This window comes from Cricetulus griseus, chromosome 4 (genome assembly GCF_003668045.3).
Source record: "Cricetulus griseus strain 17A/GY chromosome 4, alternate assembly CriGri-PICRH-1.0, whole genome shotgun sequence".
In the NCBI taxonomy this organism is placed as follows: domain Eukaryota; kingdom Metazoa; phylum Chordata; class Mammalia; order Rodentia; family Cricetidae; genus Cricetulus; species Cricetulus griseus.
This window is the reverse complement of record NC_048597.1, coordinates 24,087,790-24,108,664: the sequence shown is the minus strand read 5'-3', so window position 1 is coordinate 24,108,664 and position 20,875 is coordinate 24,087,790. Positions and strand designations below refer to the sequence as shown.

At 41.5% G+C, this 20,875-nt stretch overlaps 1 protein-coding gene and 1 long non-coding RNA gene across 2 annotated transcripts in view; one reads left to right on the top strand and one right to left on the bottom strand.

The window, feature by feature from the left end:
• Nucleotides 1-109: 109 nt before the first annotated feature.
• LOC118238773 lies at nt 110-2,022 on the bottom strand. Its single transcript, XR_004769863.1, has 2 exons — nt 1,100-2,022; nt 110-348 (listed from the first exon to the last, which is right to left on the bottom strand). It is a non-coding gene; the product is annotated as an uncharacterized LOC118238773 (long non-coding RNA).
• The window catches only part of Gbe1 (1,4-alpha-glucan branching enzyme 1), a 225,698-nt gene continuing 206,829 nt past the window's right edge, over nt 2,007-20,875 (top strand). Inside the window, exon 1 of the mRNA XM_027412419.2 lies at nt 2,007-2,140. Within this exon, the coding sequence (XP_027268220.1) occupies nt 2,007-2,140 (134 nt within the window). The remainder of the gene's footprint in view (nt 2,141-20,875) is intronic.

The following is a 20,875-nucleotide window of genomic DNA, read 5'->3' as shown; positions in this document are numbered from 1 at the left end:
GACAAAATAGCACCTTTAGCGGTCACAGAGTTCTGCCAGTTCCAGGAAAGTCCATGCCACTTCAGTACAAGAAAACTGGATAATAACAGTAGTAAATCCAGATTGCATAAATGTTTTAAGGCAAGGCAAGTTTATATTTCACTCCAAGTGAAATGGCATGCCATTTAAACTGTTAATGGCAATATTTGACTTACAGTGCAGAGTTTAGCTATTCCAATGATGTAAAATCTGGAAGTAGTTCAAAATGAATTCTGGTAAATGGACCCCAAACTCACCATGCACATTTTCACCAAGCTACATAGGTGATTCATACCAACTTCAGTGTGAGAAACTCCCCAGTAGAGACACCTGGAGTAGGTAAGAATGGGAGTGTGTGGGTGATACCTTCCTTTTTTTTTTTTTTTTTTTTTTTTGAGACAGGGTTTCTCTGTGTAGCTTTGGAGCCTATCCTGGCACTTGCTCTGGAGACCAGGCTGGCCTCGAACTCACAGAGATTTGCCTGCCTCTGCCTCTCCAGTGCTGGGCTAAAAGGCGTGCACCACCAACGCCCAGCTTACCTTCCTGTTTAAAAGTGCTAACTCATCTCACTTTAGGCAGTGTTTAGTCAGGAAAGCTCTGACTATATTTCTCTCCTCATTCAGCTTCCCCTTTCCCCTCCTATTCAGGGATATATGGTTTTATGCCAATAGGTAAGTGCTTATGCTATGAAAAAGCTATTGGTTGATCTCATAGCCAGCTAAGTGGAAATTTCTGTGTGAAGTGATGATTTATGAACGGAAAAAAATGTGTTCAGGTAACAGATTTGTGCGTCTACTAGGTACTTTGTTTCTGGGTTTCAAGCTGCCCCAGTCCCATGTGTTACGTTTCATTACAAGTATGCAGCCCAAGGCTGACCTATTAATACTGTTCCTTCTTCATAGACTATGGTTTTACATTTCCAGATTTCAACTGAGAAAGTTATGCCCGTCCAGTTTTGAGGTACAAAATATATTTCGACCTCCTGAATAGCAGGGTCCATTTTTCCTCATGTCCAATTCTGTATTTTTCTTTATTAAAATTATTTTTATGTATGTATGCCTGTGTATAAGTGCACACGTACCAGGGGTGGTCAGAAGACGACATGCCAGAGTGATTCCCTCTTTCCACAATGTGGGTTATCTGCCTTGTTAGCAAGAACCTTCTAGCTGGTGAGCCATCATGTCAACAGGTCCCCAATTCTGTATTCTTTTAAAAAGGAACCACTGAACTGCCAGGACAGAAGGATGTTATACTTGGGAGCTTGGCTAGAAGAGCAGTGTATCGCTTTGTCACGGTCATTAAACAGGACAGTGGAGTTCTGTCTAATGATGTTCTCCTAGTCACATCTCACCAAGACAGTTTAGTTGGTGCAACAGCTGGCGGAAACAGAAACGCCCTTCTGATTAGTTGCTGGCTGTATAAAAAAGTTCTGGTTCTTGCTGTGGCTTCTGACACCGGAAGATTCATGCAATCGCCAAAAACTGTCTTGGTGAATTTCGTGAGACACAGTAAACGTAGGACACCGTCGGGTAGTTCAATGACCTTAAAACGCTCAACAGTTGAACGTCATCTACTTTGAACTGTTGTCCCGGTCAATCTCCTAGTTTGCTTTGGTCACCACCCTTAGGGGGGAAAAGAAAAAAAAAAAAAAAACAAACTCAGAAACGAGGGCAGAAGGTGTTTCAGGAGCGAAGAACTCGGGACGGGAAGGGGAAGGGAGGAGGGGGAGACCCGCCTCTCGGTGGCCGGCCAGCCCCGCTCAGGGCTCCAGGTGGCGGGCGCGTGAGTGGGCGGGGGCCTGTGTTGGGGACGTGCGTCCCGGGCTCACCCCGGCCTGGTCCCGAGGCTATAAAGGGCAAGTCCGCGGTGGCTCGCCTAGGCTCGCCCGGCTCCGCCCGCGCCGCCGCCGCCGCCGCCGCCGCCGCCGCTCGCACTCGGCTCGGGCCACTCGACCCTCTCGGGCCTCGGCTACTCGGGCTGCGGCGAAGATGGCGGCTCCTGCGGCAGCGGACAAGGGATCGGAAGCTCCACTGGAGGCCGCCTTGGCCGACGTGCCCGAGCTGGCCCGACTCCTGGACACCGACCCGTACCTGAAGCCCTTCGCCGCGGACTTCCAGCGCAGGTACCGGGGTGTGGGGGGGAGCCCCGCCGCCCCGCCGCCGCGGCCCGCGGCCCGCGCCCGCTTCCCGCGCGCGCCGCCGTCTTCCCTCCGCGCGGACCCGCCCCTCGTGCGTGCCAATCACCGGTGGGCGTGGCCCCGGCGCCGCTCCCCTTTGGCTCCCCGCACGTCCGCCCCGCGGGCGAGCACCCGGCGCGCGCCATGCCCTACGTGCTCGGGGCCAGCCAGCCCCTTCTGGGACAGACTCCTCGGGCGCCCTCTGGTCCCGTGGGCTGCAGTGGAGGTGACGTGCGACTGCGCCTCTCCAACTTTGTGGGTTTCCTTCCGAGCGGTGCCGGCGCAGGCTTGCGGGCCCACGTGATTTCCACCCGGCCCCAGTGATTGCTCGCCCCAGTGATTGCTCTTGTTAGTTAGTGCCTTAATCGTTGATGGACTCTCTCATCGCGGCTCGAACCAACATGGAAAAGCGTACAGAAGGCAACACTTGCGGGTCTTTGACCCTCCCAGTCCAGGCCCGGGAGGAGGGCGTGGGCCGCCAACTTGTAGAACTCGATTCCGAAGCCTTTACGTTTTTAAGCGGCGCTCGACCCTGCTTCCCCCTCTGTGGGAATTTAATAGTTACCACCGGCTGAGGTTTAGTTTTAAAGTGAAAAATTTTAACTTCTGTGCGAACCGGAGTAGCCACCATCCCATTGCAAGTATTTTGTTGTGGTCACATCTGGGATATTAGTTTTCTACTCTGAAAGCCCAGATGCTGCGAAAATCAAAGCTACCACGGCAACAGACGACACACAGTGTTTTTATTGATAGAAAACATTTAACTAGTTGGTGACATTGGTGATTCTGAACATGGGTTGATTTGAAACACAAAGGAACCTTAAGTTCACGTCCTAGCTTTGTTGTGCTATTTAACACATTCACTTAATAACTTTCTAGTAAGAAACTAGATGGACTAAACTACTACTCTAGAGATTACAAAGATGTCTGTAGACATTAAAAGCAGCTCATTCCAGAGTTTACATATTCAAAGTAACCAGGCTGGGCTGATGTTCACTTTCAGCATGTAATTATACCCTTGGATTAAGGAATGGGGAGGAGTCTGGTAAAATCTCATCTTGAATGTTCAAACCTGTAAGGTTTGAACTTGAATGTTCAAACCTTAAGATAGTTCGAGTGCAGTCCTTAAAGTTAAAAGGCTTGGATTCTGAAATGCGAGCTTTCAAACAGAATCAAATAACTTACCTTTTATGTTTATATTTTTGTATGAAAGCTATTTACATGGATCAAAATAAAAGCTATTTAGAAAGAAGCATGGTAAAGACTCCTTCCCCTCTGCCCCTGTCTGCCTTATCCCTTCATCTATCCTCTCCAAACTTATAGTTCTTTAATCTAAAAGTCACTTTATTGTAGTGAACTCACAAATTAAAACAAAGGAGGCTGATTAAGTGTGATGGCTGGCCTTCTTGGAGGTCCTTCCTTTTACAGTGACTCTACTTGTGTGGTTTGTAAAACAACCAGTAAGAAATTTCTAATATAAGAGTTGTGGAAATATTTTGCCTTGGTCCTGTTTCCAGTTTTAAGTGGCCACAAGCAGACAAACATCATTTATTCACCTTTTTTTTGGGGGGGGGTATACTTCACACTCAACTCCACAGGGATTGAAGCAATTATAGTCATCTTTCATAGTTTGTCAAAATTAATGAGAGGAGTAAAGGCCAGGATAAAGAAGTGAGGGAATCCAGTGTTCTTGCTGAAAAGTCTGGCCCAGTAGGTCCTTCTGTGCTTCTCTGTGACCAGGATAGTTCTCTGTCCTTGGTTCTGGGTAATTGTCATTTTCAACCACACATGTTCCACTTAGGCATGTCAAATAGTAATTTGGCATTTGGCACTGGTGACTTTTATTGTTAGCTGTTGAAGAATAAAAACTTTTTCATAGTATTTATTGTCATGGTCATTGATCACCGTGATTTGAAATGTGTCCTTTGCAAAATTCAGGTGTTAACGGATGTGCTGTATAAAGAGCATTAAGACATGCCTAGGTCATGAGGGCTCCTCCCTTATGAGTGAGTTAAAGCCCTTATACCCATAGAGTGCTTGGAGCCCTTGTCAAGGATGCATATTTTGGCAGTGGACAATGGTCTAATCAAAGAAGGGACTTATGGGGATATCAGTGTCACTGATTCTAAGGCCTGTGGAACATTGCAGAAGATGGGGAATAGGGCTGTGAGAGCCAGAAGATGGGGAGGTATACTGTAAAGTTCCGTCTTTGGAAATGACTTTTCTATGACTATCATGAACACACAGCAGCTGTTGTCACTTGCACAGTGTAGCCATATACATACCCACCCCTAAAGACATAGAAGTAGGATGGGTCTAGTTGGCAAGAGGAAGGCAAAGAGGTCCCCAGAAATGGAAGGAGGACAAGAGAAGACCAAGGAGGAGAAATGTCATAACCATACATTGTATGCACATAAGAGAGTCTTAAAAAAGTTAGCAACTAATTAAAAATTGAAACAAAAAAAAACCAAAACAAAACAAAAAAACCACCTCTGGTGCAGTTTTGCCCTTTGGCTCTTCTTGTGAGGGCATTGCATTTCCACTCTCTGGCACCTAGACAACAGAGAGCAGCCCTCGATGGGCAACTCCACCCATCTTGATTTGACTCCTCAGTCTCCTGAATTGTGAGGGGATACATTTTTACTTCTTATGAATTATCCTGTGTCAGGTATGTTGTTGAAGCAACAATAATAGTATAAGATACTTTATTTTCAGCTTATTTTTAGTAACTCGCTTGTGTAGTGTGTGCTTGGCCCAATGCAACGAGATGACCATTTATGAGCAAAGTCTGGGGAGGCATTTTCTTCTCAGTGACAGATCACCACATTCTTTTTCCAATCAACATCGCTTCTCTTGAAATTCTGTTTTGTATGTTGTTTTGGCCTGTGAGAATTGCAAATCTAGTGTGGAGTGTGAGTTACTTTGCATCATGGGTAAAAAGTAGATAGGTGTTAGTGTGTGAGCACTATCTCATCGATTGCCTCCTCAGGCGACATTTTCTACTTTGCTCTTTCTAATTGTGTTCATCTTGTTGTTATACTCCAGTTAGTTCCCATTAGTGATTACAGCAACATTCCATCGCTCACATCTTACATGGCACTGGGAGTTGGCCACAGGGCTCTCCTCACAGCAGTTGTTCAGTGATCTAGGATTATGAAGGATTTGTTTTGAAATTTCTTTCTCAGTTGTAGTAGACCAGAGAAGAAAAAGTGAAACTATGATTTTTTCTTTCGTTTTTGCCTAGTAGTGAGCTCTAGGTGTTGGTCTAAGCCATTAGTTCTCAATCTGTGGGTCACAGTCATGGGAACTATGTATTCCAATGGTTGTGACTCCCAGATTGAGATCTTCTGGTTTGGCTTACCTCTCCCTAAAACAGAGGACTGCCACTTTTGAACACTGCTCAGATAAATACAATTGCGCTGCCAGTAGTTGTATTCTTTGTTTAAACTTTACATTTTCGTTAAGTGTATATTATGATATTTCATCTTCTAAACATCATCTCCTTAGGTAGGATACGCATGTTTCCTGGTTTGCCTATGAAGTAGTTGGTAGTGCTAAGCTGAGACTAATCTTTCTTTATTAGAAGTATTCTTTATTAGGGTTTTATTTTTTTATTTGTGTGTGTGTGTGTGTGTGTGTGTGTGTGTGTGTGTGTGTGTGATTGTGTTTTTGTGAGTGAATGCTATGTGAGTGTGGGTACCCATGTAGGCCAGAAGATAGCATCAAATCTTTTAAAGCTAGAGTTATAGAGTTATAAGTTGCTTTGCATGGGTGCTGGGAATCGAGCCTGGGTCCCCTAGGTGTTAGCAAGTTCTCTCATTCACTTAGCTATCTCTCCAGCTCCTTCTAAAACTATTCTTAAGAAGTTCATAAAAAGTCATGCTAGTTTATTCTGTGTGTTCATTCTCTTTAGCTTTGTATATTACAGAATCTTCTTGGCTCCTTGAAGCCCTGGTCTTGCTTTTCCTCCATTAATTTTGTAGATTTTACTTCAATCTCTTTCAGGCCATAGTATAACATAATCTAGGGTGATTCATCACTCCTCATGTCTTTTTTCATCTTCTTTTTTAAAAATACCATTTAATTTCTACACAATATTCTTTCCCTAGACATATCTTATTTTGCATTTCTCATCTCTCGAGGCTACTCAAAATCTGTCTTCATTCTAGGTTTCCCTGCTGGTTGGCAATATATTTCGAATGGTCTTCGTTTTAGTGTCCTGTAAGCACAAAGCACAGCATACATAATCTGACTGTGTATCTATTTCATCCGAAAACCTCTTTGTCCTTTCACACCTCATCTTGGTTCTAGGATCTTCACTTACTCAGTCTTGAAACCCAGCACATTTTTTGTGCATGTGCGCATGTGTGGAATCTGTCTTTCTTTTAGAAAGATCTCTCACTCCTGGAATTTACCATGTAGGCTAGTCAGGGAGCCCTAGGGATTTGCCTGTCTCTGTCTCCCCAGTGCTAGGATATCAAGTCCAGTGCATGTCACACCATCTGGCTTTTCCCCTGTGGCTTCTGGGTATTGAACTCAGACCCTCTTGCTAACAGAGAAAACACTTCAAAAACCGAGACATCTTTTTTTCCCTGAGGAGTTCTTAATTACTCCTTTCTTCATCTTTCAGTTGAGGTAGTTGTGTCCTCTGACTCTTTGAAGTAGGTACCAATCTTCATGGCTATTATTACCTTGTTTCAAGTTGTTAGGTTATGTAGACATGCTTGAGAAGAGCTTCATAGCTGTTACTTCTTTTTCAGGTGTTCACCCTACTCTCTCTGTTCTCCCTCTCTTTATCCCCAGTATAACGAATGAACATTACAATAGGTGAATGTGATTATTGTAATGGGCAAATGAGAATGTCCCCTGTAGGTGTCAGTATTTGAATACGTGGCCCCAGTTGGTGGTGTTATTTGAGGAGGTGTTGTAGGTACAGCCTAGTGTCTATCATTGCAAGCAGGCTTTGGATGCTTAAAGTCTCACCAAATTCTGGATTTCTCTCTTTTCTTTATGCTTGCAGTTTACCACGCCTCCATCATGGACTAGAACCCTCTGGAACCATAAGTCCAAGTAAACTTTCTTTTAGAAGCTGTCTTGGTCATAGTGTTTTGTTACAGTGACAGAAAAGTAACTAATACAATTATGATACTGTTCTTACACCTTTTTTTTTTTTAAATAGTTTCTCATTTCTGTTGAGATACAATACATGCTTTTTCTCTTAACCCATGGCAGTCTGCACTGTCTGGTCTCTGTTCATCTTTCTAGCCTAATCATTATGTGTATGTCATATCCACCATCCCCCCCACCAAATCCCAGTTTGTTCCCTCTAACAAGACACTGGGGCCATTCTGGAAGGGACACTAAAAGTTTCTAAGCTAACAAGAGACATGATGTCTCTTTTCCACTTCGTCTCCTTTGACACTAACTGCTGAATATCTCCTTTCAATAATTACCTGTGCATATAGAAATTGCGATGGGAGCTTAGAAAAGTCACTCGATAAAAAACAACATTAGGAACAGAGACAAATTCTGACTTTAAGAGTGAGTCTTTTAGCTTGGTACAAGTAAATTGTTAGGCAAAGGTTTTCTTGTATCTTTGATAAATAACAGAGACTGTGTTATGCCAAGGAGACATTTAACACACCTATGAATGCCAGCGTGAAGGTATGGCACCACATTCTGCTTTGCTGTGTGCTATGCATTCTGGTTCATTCTCAGGCCAGGCTGTGGTTTTACACTGGCTATGTCGTCTGCTTCATACATTTTTTTTTCTTGTGTCTTATAACATGATCCTATACGTGTGTCTGGACACAGCTTAGGATGTTTGGATTTGATGTGTCGGTCATTATATCCATAAATGTTTCTCACAGCATGAGACTTTTAAACATGCTGTACTTCTCTTCCCTCAGCACCCAGCTGAACTGTGGATTCTGAAGAGAGTCAAATGGCAGTGGTCTCAGGAGGCAGAAAGAACCAAAGTTCCGAGATGCAGCTGACCCGCTTTTCTGTCCTGGTAGAATCATCTGCTTTTTGCAACAGAGATCCACCCTCGTTCCAGAGTCACTCTTGGATTATCGATAGCCGTGGCCAAGAGTCTCTGACCTCTTCTCGTTTTCAAAGTGTCATGGAATGACTTGATGGGACATTCTGTTTAGAATAGGCTCTGGCGCCAACTGCACCACGTCTGAGTCAATCCCTCGTCACATGCTAACTTCTTACAGATTTCCTTTTAGCTCTCACTACACCAGGCCCTAGCTAGTCAGTTAGATGATTACACATTGCTGTGAATGAGGTGTGAGGTAGGTTTAGAGCAATTCTACTCTTATTTGAAAGCATAGATTAGGCGTTACATTTCACCTAAAGTCATTCTCTCTCTCTAAAGAATTCTTTTCTTGTGGTCCTGTCTGCTCACCAGTGTTTGTTCGTATTTTGAATCCAGGCTGCTTTTATGTTCGATAAACAAAGGCCTGTTAAGTTTTTGGCCTGTTGGGGCCAATAGGAACCTGGAGCATCAACAAAAGAAAAACATTAAGCATATGCAGTTCTTCAGTTTATATTTCTTGATACATTTAATCTACTTAATAATTTCATTGTGTATTCTGTGAGAGCATTTAGCAATGGCACCTAACTTGATTTTATTGTGTGTGATTCATTGTTTCATTTAAGCTTTAAGTTTTCCAAGTAAAGCATTTAATTAAAATATATCATTCCCCCCGTTTCTGTTCTGTACTATCCTCCCGTGTTTCCCCCCTCCCTCTCAAATTCACGGCCTCATGACACACACACACACACACACACACACACACACACACACACACACGTATAAATGCAATCCATTGAGTTCACTTCGTGTTGCTTGGAGGCTCCATGTTCAGTTGTTGTGCATTTTAGTAGTTGTGGCTTTTTATGTTCAAACAATCCAAATCATTTGGGCTCCAAACTTAGGTCCATTAAATGCTAAATATAAAAATATCATGGAGTCGTGAAAGGTTACATTCTGGCCCTGGACACATGAGGAACGGCCAGGACCAGCACAGGAAGATTTGGTGGACTTTGCAGAGCCCCCCCTCCCCCCTTGAGGGCCCTTCCTTGCCTGGGGAGTGGTGGGTGGATGGGGTGGGGGGGTAGGTTGGGGTGGGGGAAGAGTGATGGGGTGAGGGGAGGGAGAGGGAGAAGGGACTTACATGTGAAACAAGCTTGTTCCCTAACTAGAACTAATAAATAAATTAAAAACAAAACAAAACAGAATAAAAAAAAATATCGTGGAGTGGTTGTGTTACAAAGTTTAATTAATAGGACAAGACTGGGATTGCTGCTTTTTTTTTTTGTGCAATGCATGTATCTTTTTTTTCCCCCATTTTTTTGTTTGAATTAGAAACAAGATTGTTTTACATGTCAATCCCAGTCCCCCCCCCCCAACTAAAACCCTACCTATCCCATACCCTTTCTGCTCCTCAGGGAGGGTGAGGCCTTTCATAAGGGGTTTTTAGAGTCTCTCATATCCTTTGGGATAGGGCCTAGGCCCACTCCCATGTGTCTTGCTTAGGAGTATCCCTCTATGTGGAATGGGCTCCCAAAGTCCACACCTATGCTAGGGATAATTACTGATCTACTACAGGAGGCCCCATAGATTTATGAGGTCTCCTTACTGACACCCATGTTCCTGGGGTCTGGATCAGTCCCATGCTGGTTTCCCAGTTATCAGTCTGGGAACTAAGAGCTCCCCCCGTTGTTCAGGTCAGCTGTTTCTGTGGTTTCACCAGTCTGGTCTGGACCCCTTTGCTCATCACTTGTCCTTCTCGGCAACTGGAATCCAGTTCAGGTTAGTGATTAGTTGTGGGTGTCTGCATCTACTTCCACCAGCTGCTGAATGATGGCTATAGTATGACATATAAGTCAGTCATCAATCTCATTATCAGGGGAGGGCATTTAAGGTAGCCTCTCCTCTGTTGCTTAGATTGTTAGTTGGTGTCATCTTTGTAGATCTCCAGACATTTCCCCAGTGCCTGATTTCTCTGTAAACAGAAAATGTCTCTCTCTTTTATGGTATCTCTTATCTTGTTTTCTTCTATTCTTCCCTGACTCAACCTTTCTGCTCCCTCATGTCCTCCTCACCCCTCCTCTTCTCCCCTTCTCATTCTTCTAGCTCCCCCTCCCATGTTCCCAATTTGCTCAGGAGATCTTGTGGGATCGCTGCTTTTATAACTGCCAAATAGATTCGAATCCAAGGATGTCACGTTCTAACTCAGTGGAAGAAACATAGGAAAATATACTTTTTGGAATCTCTTGAGGACTAGGGATATATGTAAAGATGCTTAATATGCCATAACTTGATGATGGTAGGTAACATTCCAGCTTAAATGGTGTTTTCACTGCATTTTATTCTTGTTAGGTTCTTTAGTGTTATTTTCTGAAATCAAGCCAGGACCTTAAATTCCCCACTACTCTTTGTTTTCCTAATTAACTATGTTGTTCTTTCTTCAGGGAATTATTCTCTCTCCTGTAGAGGGGATTGTGTGAATGAGGTGAGGCAGGTGGCAATTTTAATCACAATCTAATAGAGAAGGAAAAGAGCATGTTTTAACTTTGATCCTTAATTTGGAGTGGAAATGATGAGGCAATTGCCAGTTCGCTGTAAGCTGAAGGCAAGATGAGTCCTGGGACATAAGAAGCACAAAGCTCCTTTCATTGAAAGAGGTAAATGCTAGCCTGCAGAAATCCAAACTCCCTGTTCTCTTGATCTCCCTCCTGTCTTTTTTCCTCTTTCATCTGACTGCTAAGTGTTCATAGTCTTGAGCATCAAACATCTGCAGGGATTTTCTTCCTCCTGAACTCGGGATGGTTAGATGAATGATCACACCGAGTTTACTAATAGCCAGGATAACTTTGAAAATAAGACCAATGTGCAAGAAGCAAACAAAAAAAAATATGATACTCACTTAAAAGTTAGAAAATGAAAGTGTAGCCTGAGAATGTTATTCATGACTTGTAGAAAGAAAAACGTAACGTTCCTGGTCTTGCCTTCTCTCTCTTTTGATATTTGATGATTTTAAGGTATTTTAAAATAAATTTGAGTTTTTAAAGATATACAAAAAAGGAATGTACTATTCATATATATTTTAATGAAGCGTTAAACAGTCAACTACAATGAGGTACAATATCTGGGCAGGTACTTCAGTACTGTAATGTGAAGTTGAAGTTTCTAAGTTTTTATTTTGCATTGGTACAGTTAGGATTTTCTAAATATTGTGCAAGTAACTATTTGTTTTAATAATGATGTGTATTACTGAATACCATCTAATTCATTTTCACTAATCAGTTGCTCTCCATAAGTTGCATTTAGGTTGAGGACCTGTACAATGCAGACATGCATACTGTTAAAGAAACATGGTGATATTACTTATATATTCAGTTCCACTTAATAGAAAATGCAATGATCTAATTATTATAGCAGCAGAGGTTTGTATTTCTTACATTTCTTACCCTTAGTATGAAACGTCACAACTTTGGGTTTCCACATGGATCAGTTTTTATGTTTCTACTCTTTAGCATTTAACTATAGCATTTGATTTTTATCCTTGTAAGATCAATGGGCAAATTTACATCCGTGGTCCTACTGTGTAGACATGTAGATTGGCTGTGTTTATTTAGTCAGACATAGACTAGCTATCTTGATCTTTCTGATAGGACAGTGGTCCTAACAGTGTCCTGTTGTTATCGTTACCTGAAGTAGCCTGGATCATGAAGGCTATAAATTGCATACCATCTTCCTGAGAAATGCTTCCTTTTCTAACCAGTTTTCAGAGATCATTCCCTTTCTCTAAAGAGGAGACAACATGCTAAAGCAGAAGAGCCGTAGCTAGGAGAATATATCACAGTTCTTCTTCATCACCATAGATACATCCTTCTGACAATGTCGTTCCTCCACCCCCCTTCTCAGGAGAAGTCTGCAGCCATATACTTCAATGTCACTACCCCTGGGCCCTCTCTTTGTGAGACTTAATCTGTATTTATTTTTGTTTCCTTTCTTGGAGAACTTTAGAGACATTTGGTTGCCTGGCCTCAACCATGCTGAACTCCTCTGTTTGCTTAATTGACACCATGTCTTGGGGAGCACTATTGTCTCCCCTTTTGGATTTCATAGATGTGCACTCTTCAAAAATATGAAAACATTCAAAATATCAGCTCACTCATTCTTAATTAGTAATAAGTTTATCTTTCAGTTATTTGGAGAATTTGTGGGAGAAAATGAATGGAATATCTTCTGTCAATATATGCACAGTTTTTTTTTTTTTTGTATGTGGTGTGTGTGTGTGTGTGTGTGTGTGTGTGTGTGTGTGTGTGTGTGTGTGTTTATGTTCTTGTGTGGAAGTGAAGGTACACATGTGTCATGGTGTGCACGTGGAGATCAGAGGACACCTTGCTTTTGAATCGGGATCTTTTTGTTGTTTGCTACTGTGTTTGCCACAGTTTTTTCCATAAGATTCTGGGAATTCTCCTGTCTCAGCCCTCAGCCTCACACCTTAGCATAGGAACACTGAAATTCCAGGTGCTTGTGGAATGTACCTGATTCAGACTCAGCCCTTCATGCTCAGATGGAGACAAACACTTTACCCAAGGAGTGGGCTCAGTCTTTAAGACATGAATTGTTTTTCCTATCTAACTATGAATGTAATAACCTTTGGAGACTTTACCATTCTACCATCCTGTTTTGCTTTTACAGAGCTCATGATGCATAATTAGAACTATCACCTGTCAGAATGTACTTTTCAGTTAGGTGCAGGATCATGTCATCATAGGCAAGTGTAGTGATTTGTCTTTGACAACGGGAATAAAGGACACTTTGTGCAAGAATGTGATTCCCTTTCCGTGTCAGAAGATTAATGGTTTCTGGAGTCTTATTAGTGTTTTCATCCTATGAGACAAGGGTCTAATTTCCACTATCATTCTGTATTAATAGAGACTATGAGTCATTAATACCTGAGGTACCTCTGCTTTAATTAATTAATTTTGCAGTTATTGTCTCAGGTAGAGTCATTGTTAGTCCAGGATTCTGAAGTTTTTTGTACTTCCTTCCCCAACTATTATCATCCCATATTAAAAATAAACAAACAAGCTCCCTGAAGTTTAGTTTTTCAGTTTCTCATGTTCTTTGGTATTCATTTACCTGTGAGAGCTGTCCATCCTCCAGACATTTTCTGGTAGCAGGCCTGCTTTTGGTTCTTAAGCTGTGTTTCCTGTTGCTAGAAATGTAGCAAATGAAGGTGTCTTTTTGTTTTATTTCCTCAGAGTGGCTTTAAGTAAAAGCTACCTACTGTTCTTGCTGTATGAAGCAAAAGGTGGTTAACAAACACAACACATAACTAGAAATAAGTGACAAGAAATACCAGTATTATCAAAAACTGACTATTGAGTGTAGTAGGTTCATAGAACTTATAAACTCATAGGGCATTTAATGAAAGAATTACAACTTGTATTTAAGCCTGCTTCATTGTGAACCAAGTAAAGACACACAGGAAGTTTCAGGAACATCACAAAGATGACTCTTGTAGCCTTCACAAGGCTTGCCCCTGTGGTATTCTGTTACATAACTATAGTATGGTACCAATATCAGGAAGTTGAGATTGATGCAATCCATCGACCTTATTCCCATTTCTTCAGTTTTACAAATGCTTATTCTTGTGTGTTTCTTATTCTTCATGGTTTTAGCGATGTATATATTAATGAGACTGTCACTGTGGTTAAGATATAGAACTGTTCTGGTACCACAAAGAGATCCCTCATGCATAAAATTCACATTTTGACTCTCCCACCATTCCTACATTTGACAATGACTGACCTAGTTTCTAGCTATATGACTTCTTTCATTTTGAGAATACTATATGAATTACATTATAATGCAAGCTTTGGAGATTGACATTTCTTCGCCTCTCCTCTCAGCTTAGTGCCTTTGAGATCCTGCCTAATTGAATGTAGCAATGATTTGTTTCTTTTTGTCAGTGAGTGGCTTTTCATCATATGAGTCCATCATCTGGTCAGTTTGGTTATCCATAACCCTGTTGAAGGACACTTGGATTATTTCCAAATGATATGAACCTTCATGTACATATTTTATTTGTCTGGGATGAATCAAGGCTGATTATGTGGCAAGTATATGTTTAGTATCATAAGAACTTGTCAAATTCCTTTCCAAAGTTTCTATTTTTGGTCTCACCATCTATGAAGATTCCGGTTTTATCTGAATCCTTGTCGGGATTGACACTATATTTTATTAGTCTCCTAGTAGTTATGCAAGTATATGTAGTCATAATTTTAATCTGAATTTTCCTTTAGCTCATCAAGATCATTTTTGTTGAGTTACTTGCTGTCTGTGTGCTCTGTTTGCTGAATTGCCTGTATTTGGTTTGGTGTAAGCAAAAGATCTTTGAGATTGAGAGGTCTTTACATATCCCATGTATGCGTCCTTTGACATTAGTGTGGGTAACAGATATTTCCTCTCAGGATATTATAGTCTTACACACACACACACACAACACACACACACACACACACACACACACACACACACACACACACACACACAGAGAGAGAGAGAGAGAGAGAGAGAGAGAGAGAGAGAGAGACACAGATGTTTCCATTTTGAAGTAAATTTGACTTTTAATTTATTATGCTTGTTTTTGTTGAGATACTTATGAAAGGACACTCTTCCTAGCTCTAATAGATCAATGCTGAAGTTATTTTCCTAAAGGTACTGTTGCTTTGTCATAAAGTGTAAGTTTAAGAATCTGTTTTAATTTTTAGTTTGGGTTATCTTTTGCTTTAATTGAATTTATAACAGTTTAGGTTTTCAACTTACTTTTGGTATTGGCATGTGAATGTTGGAGTCTCAGTTTTCATTATAACATCTAAGCTTACATTTACTCAGCTCTTAGACTAAAAGTAACAAGCAGTCACTAATTGTAATAACTATATGTAAGCGAGTGTCATCACTCTAACTAGCAACAAGATGAAATTAGAAAATAGGTTAATAGATTTACAAATGACACTGTCTAACAAAGCTGATCAAGATACTTCAAAATGTCACTTTGCACAAATTAGGCCTTTTTGCAAATCTGATGTCGGTTTCCTACTTAAAGCACATTTGGGGTTCCTAAAATACAACCCAATGAACTTCTGACCATAAGGGAAGGTGATTTATGTGTTTGAAGCAGCAAACTTTATAGATTGAGAAAGTTTTATGACCTTCACATTAAGAATATACAGAGGAGGATTAGGTGATCAGTGAGGAAGATTCAGTCCAGCTTATGTGCTTGCAATGAGAGGTAATTAGACACATGGAGAGATATACAGTTTTGCCTGAAGGGACTCCTCAGTTATTGATAGCACTGGTTTTTAAATACTAAGTAGAACTGAGAGGAAGTCATGTTCGTAAATTTAAACAAAGAGTATTCCATTTCATAATTCTTCTGGTGTTTGAGCAGGTTTTTCACATCCTTCCTTTCTTTGAGCCAGCTAATCCACAATGTGGTTATTTATTTATTTAGTTGATGTCATATGTCAGATTTTCTATATGTGTAAATGCATTGATATACCATCTGTCATTAAAGCAAAGTCACAATATTATAATGCTTAAAAAGACCAAACTTAAAAACAACTTTTTCAAAAAAAACAACTTAAGTTCTTGTGACCATGATAATAAATAAAATGTACAATGGATGGGCAAAATGGGTTTTATGAGCAGTTAGCCATTACTAACCTGGACATTAGTTTTTAACTGCTTTTCATGGAGCTCATTGAATAAATGGGGCAGAGTGCTGAAATTACCATTGGATTTCATCGGGATTGCTACTCTGTCACCTTAAAATAGGACCAAATTGTGTAGGTACTGAATGTTCATGCGTGGCCCCGTGTTTCCAACAGAGTGTGTCAGTGGTTTGTGGAAGCTTGTATAGCTCAGAGCTAAAAATATTCCCCTCGTACAAAACACTGTGGGAAGGGGAGCTTGCTGGCAGCCCAGCTGCTTCTGGGTATATTTGACCCTAGCCCGCAGCTCTTCCCAGGCGTAGACTTCGGGTTGTTTGCGAGAGCGGCCCTTGCAGGTGGTGGGTCCCTAGCCACCTAGCCTATGTCTGAAGTGAGAAAGGGCTTAGAATTTGGCGTGAAGGATTTCATTCTGCCTGGCTTGCAATGCTTTCTTAGGACTGTATCTAGGGCCCACCCACTTGCAATGCTCCAGCTTGGCATGTAATATTAAAAGAAAGAAATATTTATTACTATAGTTGGGGGGAGGAACGAACTAATAGTCTTCAATCATTTGTGTTTATAAATCACCAGGCCGGGGTAGAAGGGCCAGTCCCGAAAAGGCTTCATAATATCCCGACTGAGCCTTGGACTGCCCCACAGAAGGCGGGTCTCTCCTCCCCCTCCCCTTGTCCTGTTTCTGTGCTCCTGATTTCCTTCTGAAATCTGCTTGTGGACTTGTATTTTTTTTTTTTTTCTTTAGTCAGTAGTTCCATGATGCTGCTAAGACCTGTTCCAGTTCAGTAAAGGCAAAGCTTGCCATGCAGTTGCTTATATCGAGTGGTCACTTGTCTTCCTTACATTATCAGTTTCTTTGCTGGCCATCAAAGGCTGAATCTTAGTTTCTACAACACGTTTACAACTCTGTGTGTGTGTGTGTTGTGTGTGTGTGTCTCGTGTGTGTGTGTGTGTGTGTGTGTGTGTGGGGTGGCCCGTGTGCGTTAGGTGTGTGTGTGTGTGTGTGTGTGTGTGTTGTATCATTATGTGTGCCATGGTGGCTGTGTGGTTTTGTAAACCAGGTGTGTGTGTGTGTGTGTGCCTGTTGTGTGTGAGTGCTGGTGGTGTGTGTGTGTCTTTGTGTTTACATGTGTTGTGTGTGTGTGTGTTGTGTGTGTGGTGTGTGTGTGGTGGTGTGTGTGGTGTGTGTGTGTGTGTAGTGTGTGTAGTTGTGTGTGTGTGGTTGTTTGTGTTGTGTGTGTGTGTGGTGTGTGTGTCATGGCCTGTGTGGTGTGTGTGTGTGTGTGTGTGTGTTTGTGTGTGTGTGTGTGTGTGTGTGTGGTGTGTGTGTGTGTGTGTGTGGTGTGTGTGTGTGTATGTGTGTGTGAGTGTGTGTGTGTGTGTGTGTGTGTGTGTGTGTGTGTGTGTGTGTGTGTGTGTGTGTGTGTGTGTGTGTGTGTGTGTGTGTGTCTGTGTGTGTGTGTGTGTGTGTGTGTGTGTGTGTGTGTGTGTGTGTGTGTGTGTGTGTGTGTGTGTGTGTGTGTGTGTCTGTGTGTGTGTGTGTGTGTGTGTGTGTGTGTGTGTGTGTGTGTGTGTGTGTGTGTGTGTGTGTGTGTGTGTGTGTGTGTGTGTGTGTGTGTGTGTGTGTGTGTGTGTGTGTGTGTGTGTGTGTGTGTGTGTGTGTGTGTGTGTGTGTGTGTGTGTGTGTGTGTGTGTGTGTGTGTGTGTGTGTGTGTGTGTGTGTGTGTGTGTGTGTGTGTGTGTGTGTGTGTGTGTGTGTGTGTGTGTGTGTGTGTGTGTGTGTGTGTGTGTGTGTGTGTGTGTGTGTGTGTGTGTGTGTGTGTGTGTGTGTGTGTGTGTGTGTGTGTGTGTGTATAGGCCGGATGTTGATATCTGCTATCATCTTCTATTGCTTTTCTACCGTATTTGTTGAGATAAAGTCTCTCAATGAAGCTGGTGACCAGTTCTTCAGCTAGACTGGCTGGCCAGCCAGCCTTTGGGAGCTGACTGTGTCCTGCCAGCACTGGGGTTACAGAAGAGCACTGCTCTCCTCTGCTTTTACATGGGTGCTGGCCATCCACACTCAGAGAATCATGCTATGCAGCCAGCATCTTACTGACTGAACCTCCTTGTGTCTTAGCTTTACTTTCATGTTTTCTTTAATTTATTATTATAATCCCAATTTGGGTTTATTCTTTATATATATATATATATATATATATATATATATATATAATATATATAAAATTTTTTTCTGTATTGCTTGAACTACATTGGAAAACAAATCACTTCCAACCCTGGCATGGAGACCCATCTGTAATCCAAACCCTTGGGAGGTAGAGGAGAAGGATCATAGCTTTGAGGCCAGCCTGGACTCCATAGTTAGACTGCCACAAACAAACAACTCTTAACACCACATCTTTGCAAATGAAATTCTTAAGACTTTCAGTTAACATGATTGTTTCTCCATTATCCCAATTTTAAAACTAAGGAGTACTTGCCTTTTCTTCTTTCAGTGGCTATCAAGGATGGAAATGTGTTGCTGGTTGTTTTTATTCTTTGTTCTTTTGTCTCTTTTGGGGGCCCACCTGAGTAGTTCCCAAATAAATTACACATGAAAGCTTATTATTACTTACAAATGCCCGGCCTTAGCTTGGCTTGTTTGTAGCCAGCTTTTCTAACTTAAATTATCCCGTCTTCCTTTTGCCTCTTGGTTGTTTCTTTTTCTTACACCTATAATCTTACTTTTACTCTTACTCCAATGGCTGGCTGGGTGGCTGACCCCTTCTTTTCTTGCTCCTTGATCTCTTACTTCCCAGATTTCACCTCTATTTATTCTGTCTGCCAGCCCCATCTATCTTTTTTCCTGCCTTGCTATTGGCTGTTCAGTTCCTTATTAGGCCAATCAGGTGTTTGAGACAGGCAAAGTAGCACAGCTACACCGAGTTAAACTGATGCAACATAGAAGAATGCAATCAATCTTTGCATCAGTAAACAAATGTTCCATAGCATAAACAGATGTAACACATCTTAAAGCAATGTCCTACAACAAAAGGGCTTCTGTAGAAAGGTAACTCTGTCTGCTTATCTTTATGATGTGCTGAGAACAAAACAGTCCATCTTCAAACAGATTCTTTCCACCAGTGTTATCCTGTTTGCTTCTATGTCTCAGAGTTTGGTTTCTTTCTCTGGGAAATAATTGCCAAGTCCAGTAATTATTCAGCCCCAGTCAATCATGGATTAGCTTATTGGCTAGAAGATTATCTTTACACTTGATTATGACAGATATTTTTCATTGTTGAACTGAGTGCACTGTGGACATTACTGAAGTAGATTGATTAAGAGTGGAAGTCTTACCCTGAATGCAGGGAGCACCATCCAGTAGGCTGTGACTTTGGATGGAATTAAAATAGGAATGCAGAAGACACCAGAGAGTGTAGTCCTTGGGTTCTTGCTACCTGGTAACCTTGAGGTGAGCTGCCGTGGTCTGCTAACTTGTTTCCCTTCATCAAGTTCAGGGGACACAGTCAGGCAGTCAGTTAGCTGTAGACTGAGATCTTGAGACTTTGAGGCAAATTAAATCCGTTTTCCTTAAGTTGTTTAGATCTGGCATTTGTCACAGTGGTGAAAAGTCTAACATGCTTATGATTCTTGAACTCTGTGAAATTATGCAACATCTAATACCTGAATGTCCACAAATCCAAGGAGGAAATCTGGAGAAAATTAAACAAGAAAATTTCATTTTATATTTTTGGTTGTGAGCCTAGCCTTTAACGGCTGAGCCATCTCTTCAGCCCGAAAATTTCATTTTAATACGCTGTTCTGAAGAAGTAAATTCTACAAAGGAGGTGAAAGTCGCATATAGCAGCTCACACCTATTATATGCTTCAGAAGCCCAGGCAAATGATGAATGGAATTTGCAGGTGATCTTAGGCTATATAATTTGAGACCACATCTAAAAAATAGTTTTCTGCATTGTACAAAGTGGAGGAAAGTAACAAAAAATGTACATAATGATTAAAACTGTGGAACTTGGCTTTGGGATAAGATTTGAATTTTAGCTTTGCCTTGGGAATGCTTTGTTTCAAAAAGCCACAGTTTTTCACATGTGACAAAAGTACAAAATGTCGTTCTGTGCCTGGGCTGTTCTGAGAAGTAAGGAGTAAAATATTTATTTAAGACATTTGGTATATATCCTGGCATACTCTAAACACTAAAATGAGTAGTATACATTGTTGATTTTATTGCTTTTAAATTTTCTTGGTGCTGTGATAAAATTCAGATACAAATTACACAAAATGAAAAAATATACATGAAATAAAAAGACAAACATTATTTTTATTATTACCAAGTTAAGCATACATGTGTATGCTTAATATAAATTGAGACAAAAATGTATGAGTATTCTTAATAGGAGCCTGGGTTGACTGTTTTGATCTGAGCATGCAGAAGTGGCTTATATGGTTTGCTTAATTACTTGAGACTTGGTTCAACAATGCCATCATTTGATCCTTTTGAGACTCCTAAGCATCTTTAGTTACATTGGTAGAGTGATAGATATGTTTTGTATGTTCTGGGCTCTCTTCTGTCACACTCAAATCCTGGTGAATTTCTAGAAGACCCATTGTTATCATCCAGGCAAATCTGGCCATGCCCATTGGGGACCTGGCCAAGTGGTCACCCTTGCACATATGGCATGCAGTACCCTGGCTCTGTATGCAGGTGTAGAGGTCCCTTTAAGAGACAAGCTCCACCCACTCCCTCTCTTTCTGCCATTTTTCTGAGGAAGCAGGTCTCTCTGTCTCTTCCCCTCTTTCTTTCTCTTCTCTTTTCTCTATCTCTTTTTCTTTCCCTTACTCCCTTCCTTTCTCCCAATAAACTTCCTATATAAGTTCTGCCTGATGGTGTTTTTGTCCCTCTCCAGCCAAAGGTCCCCCCTCTTGC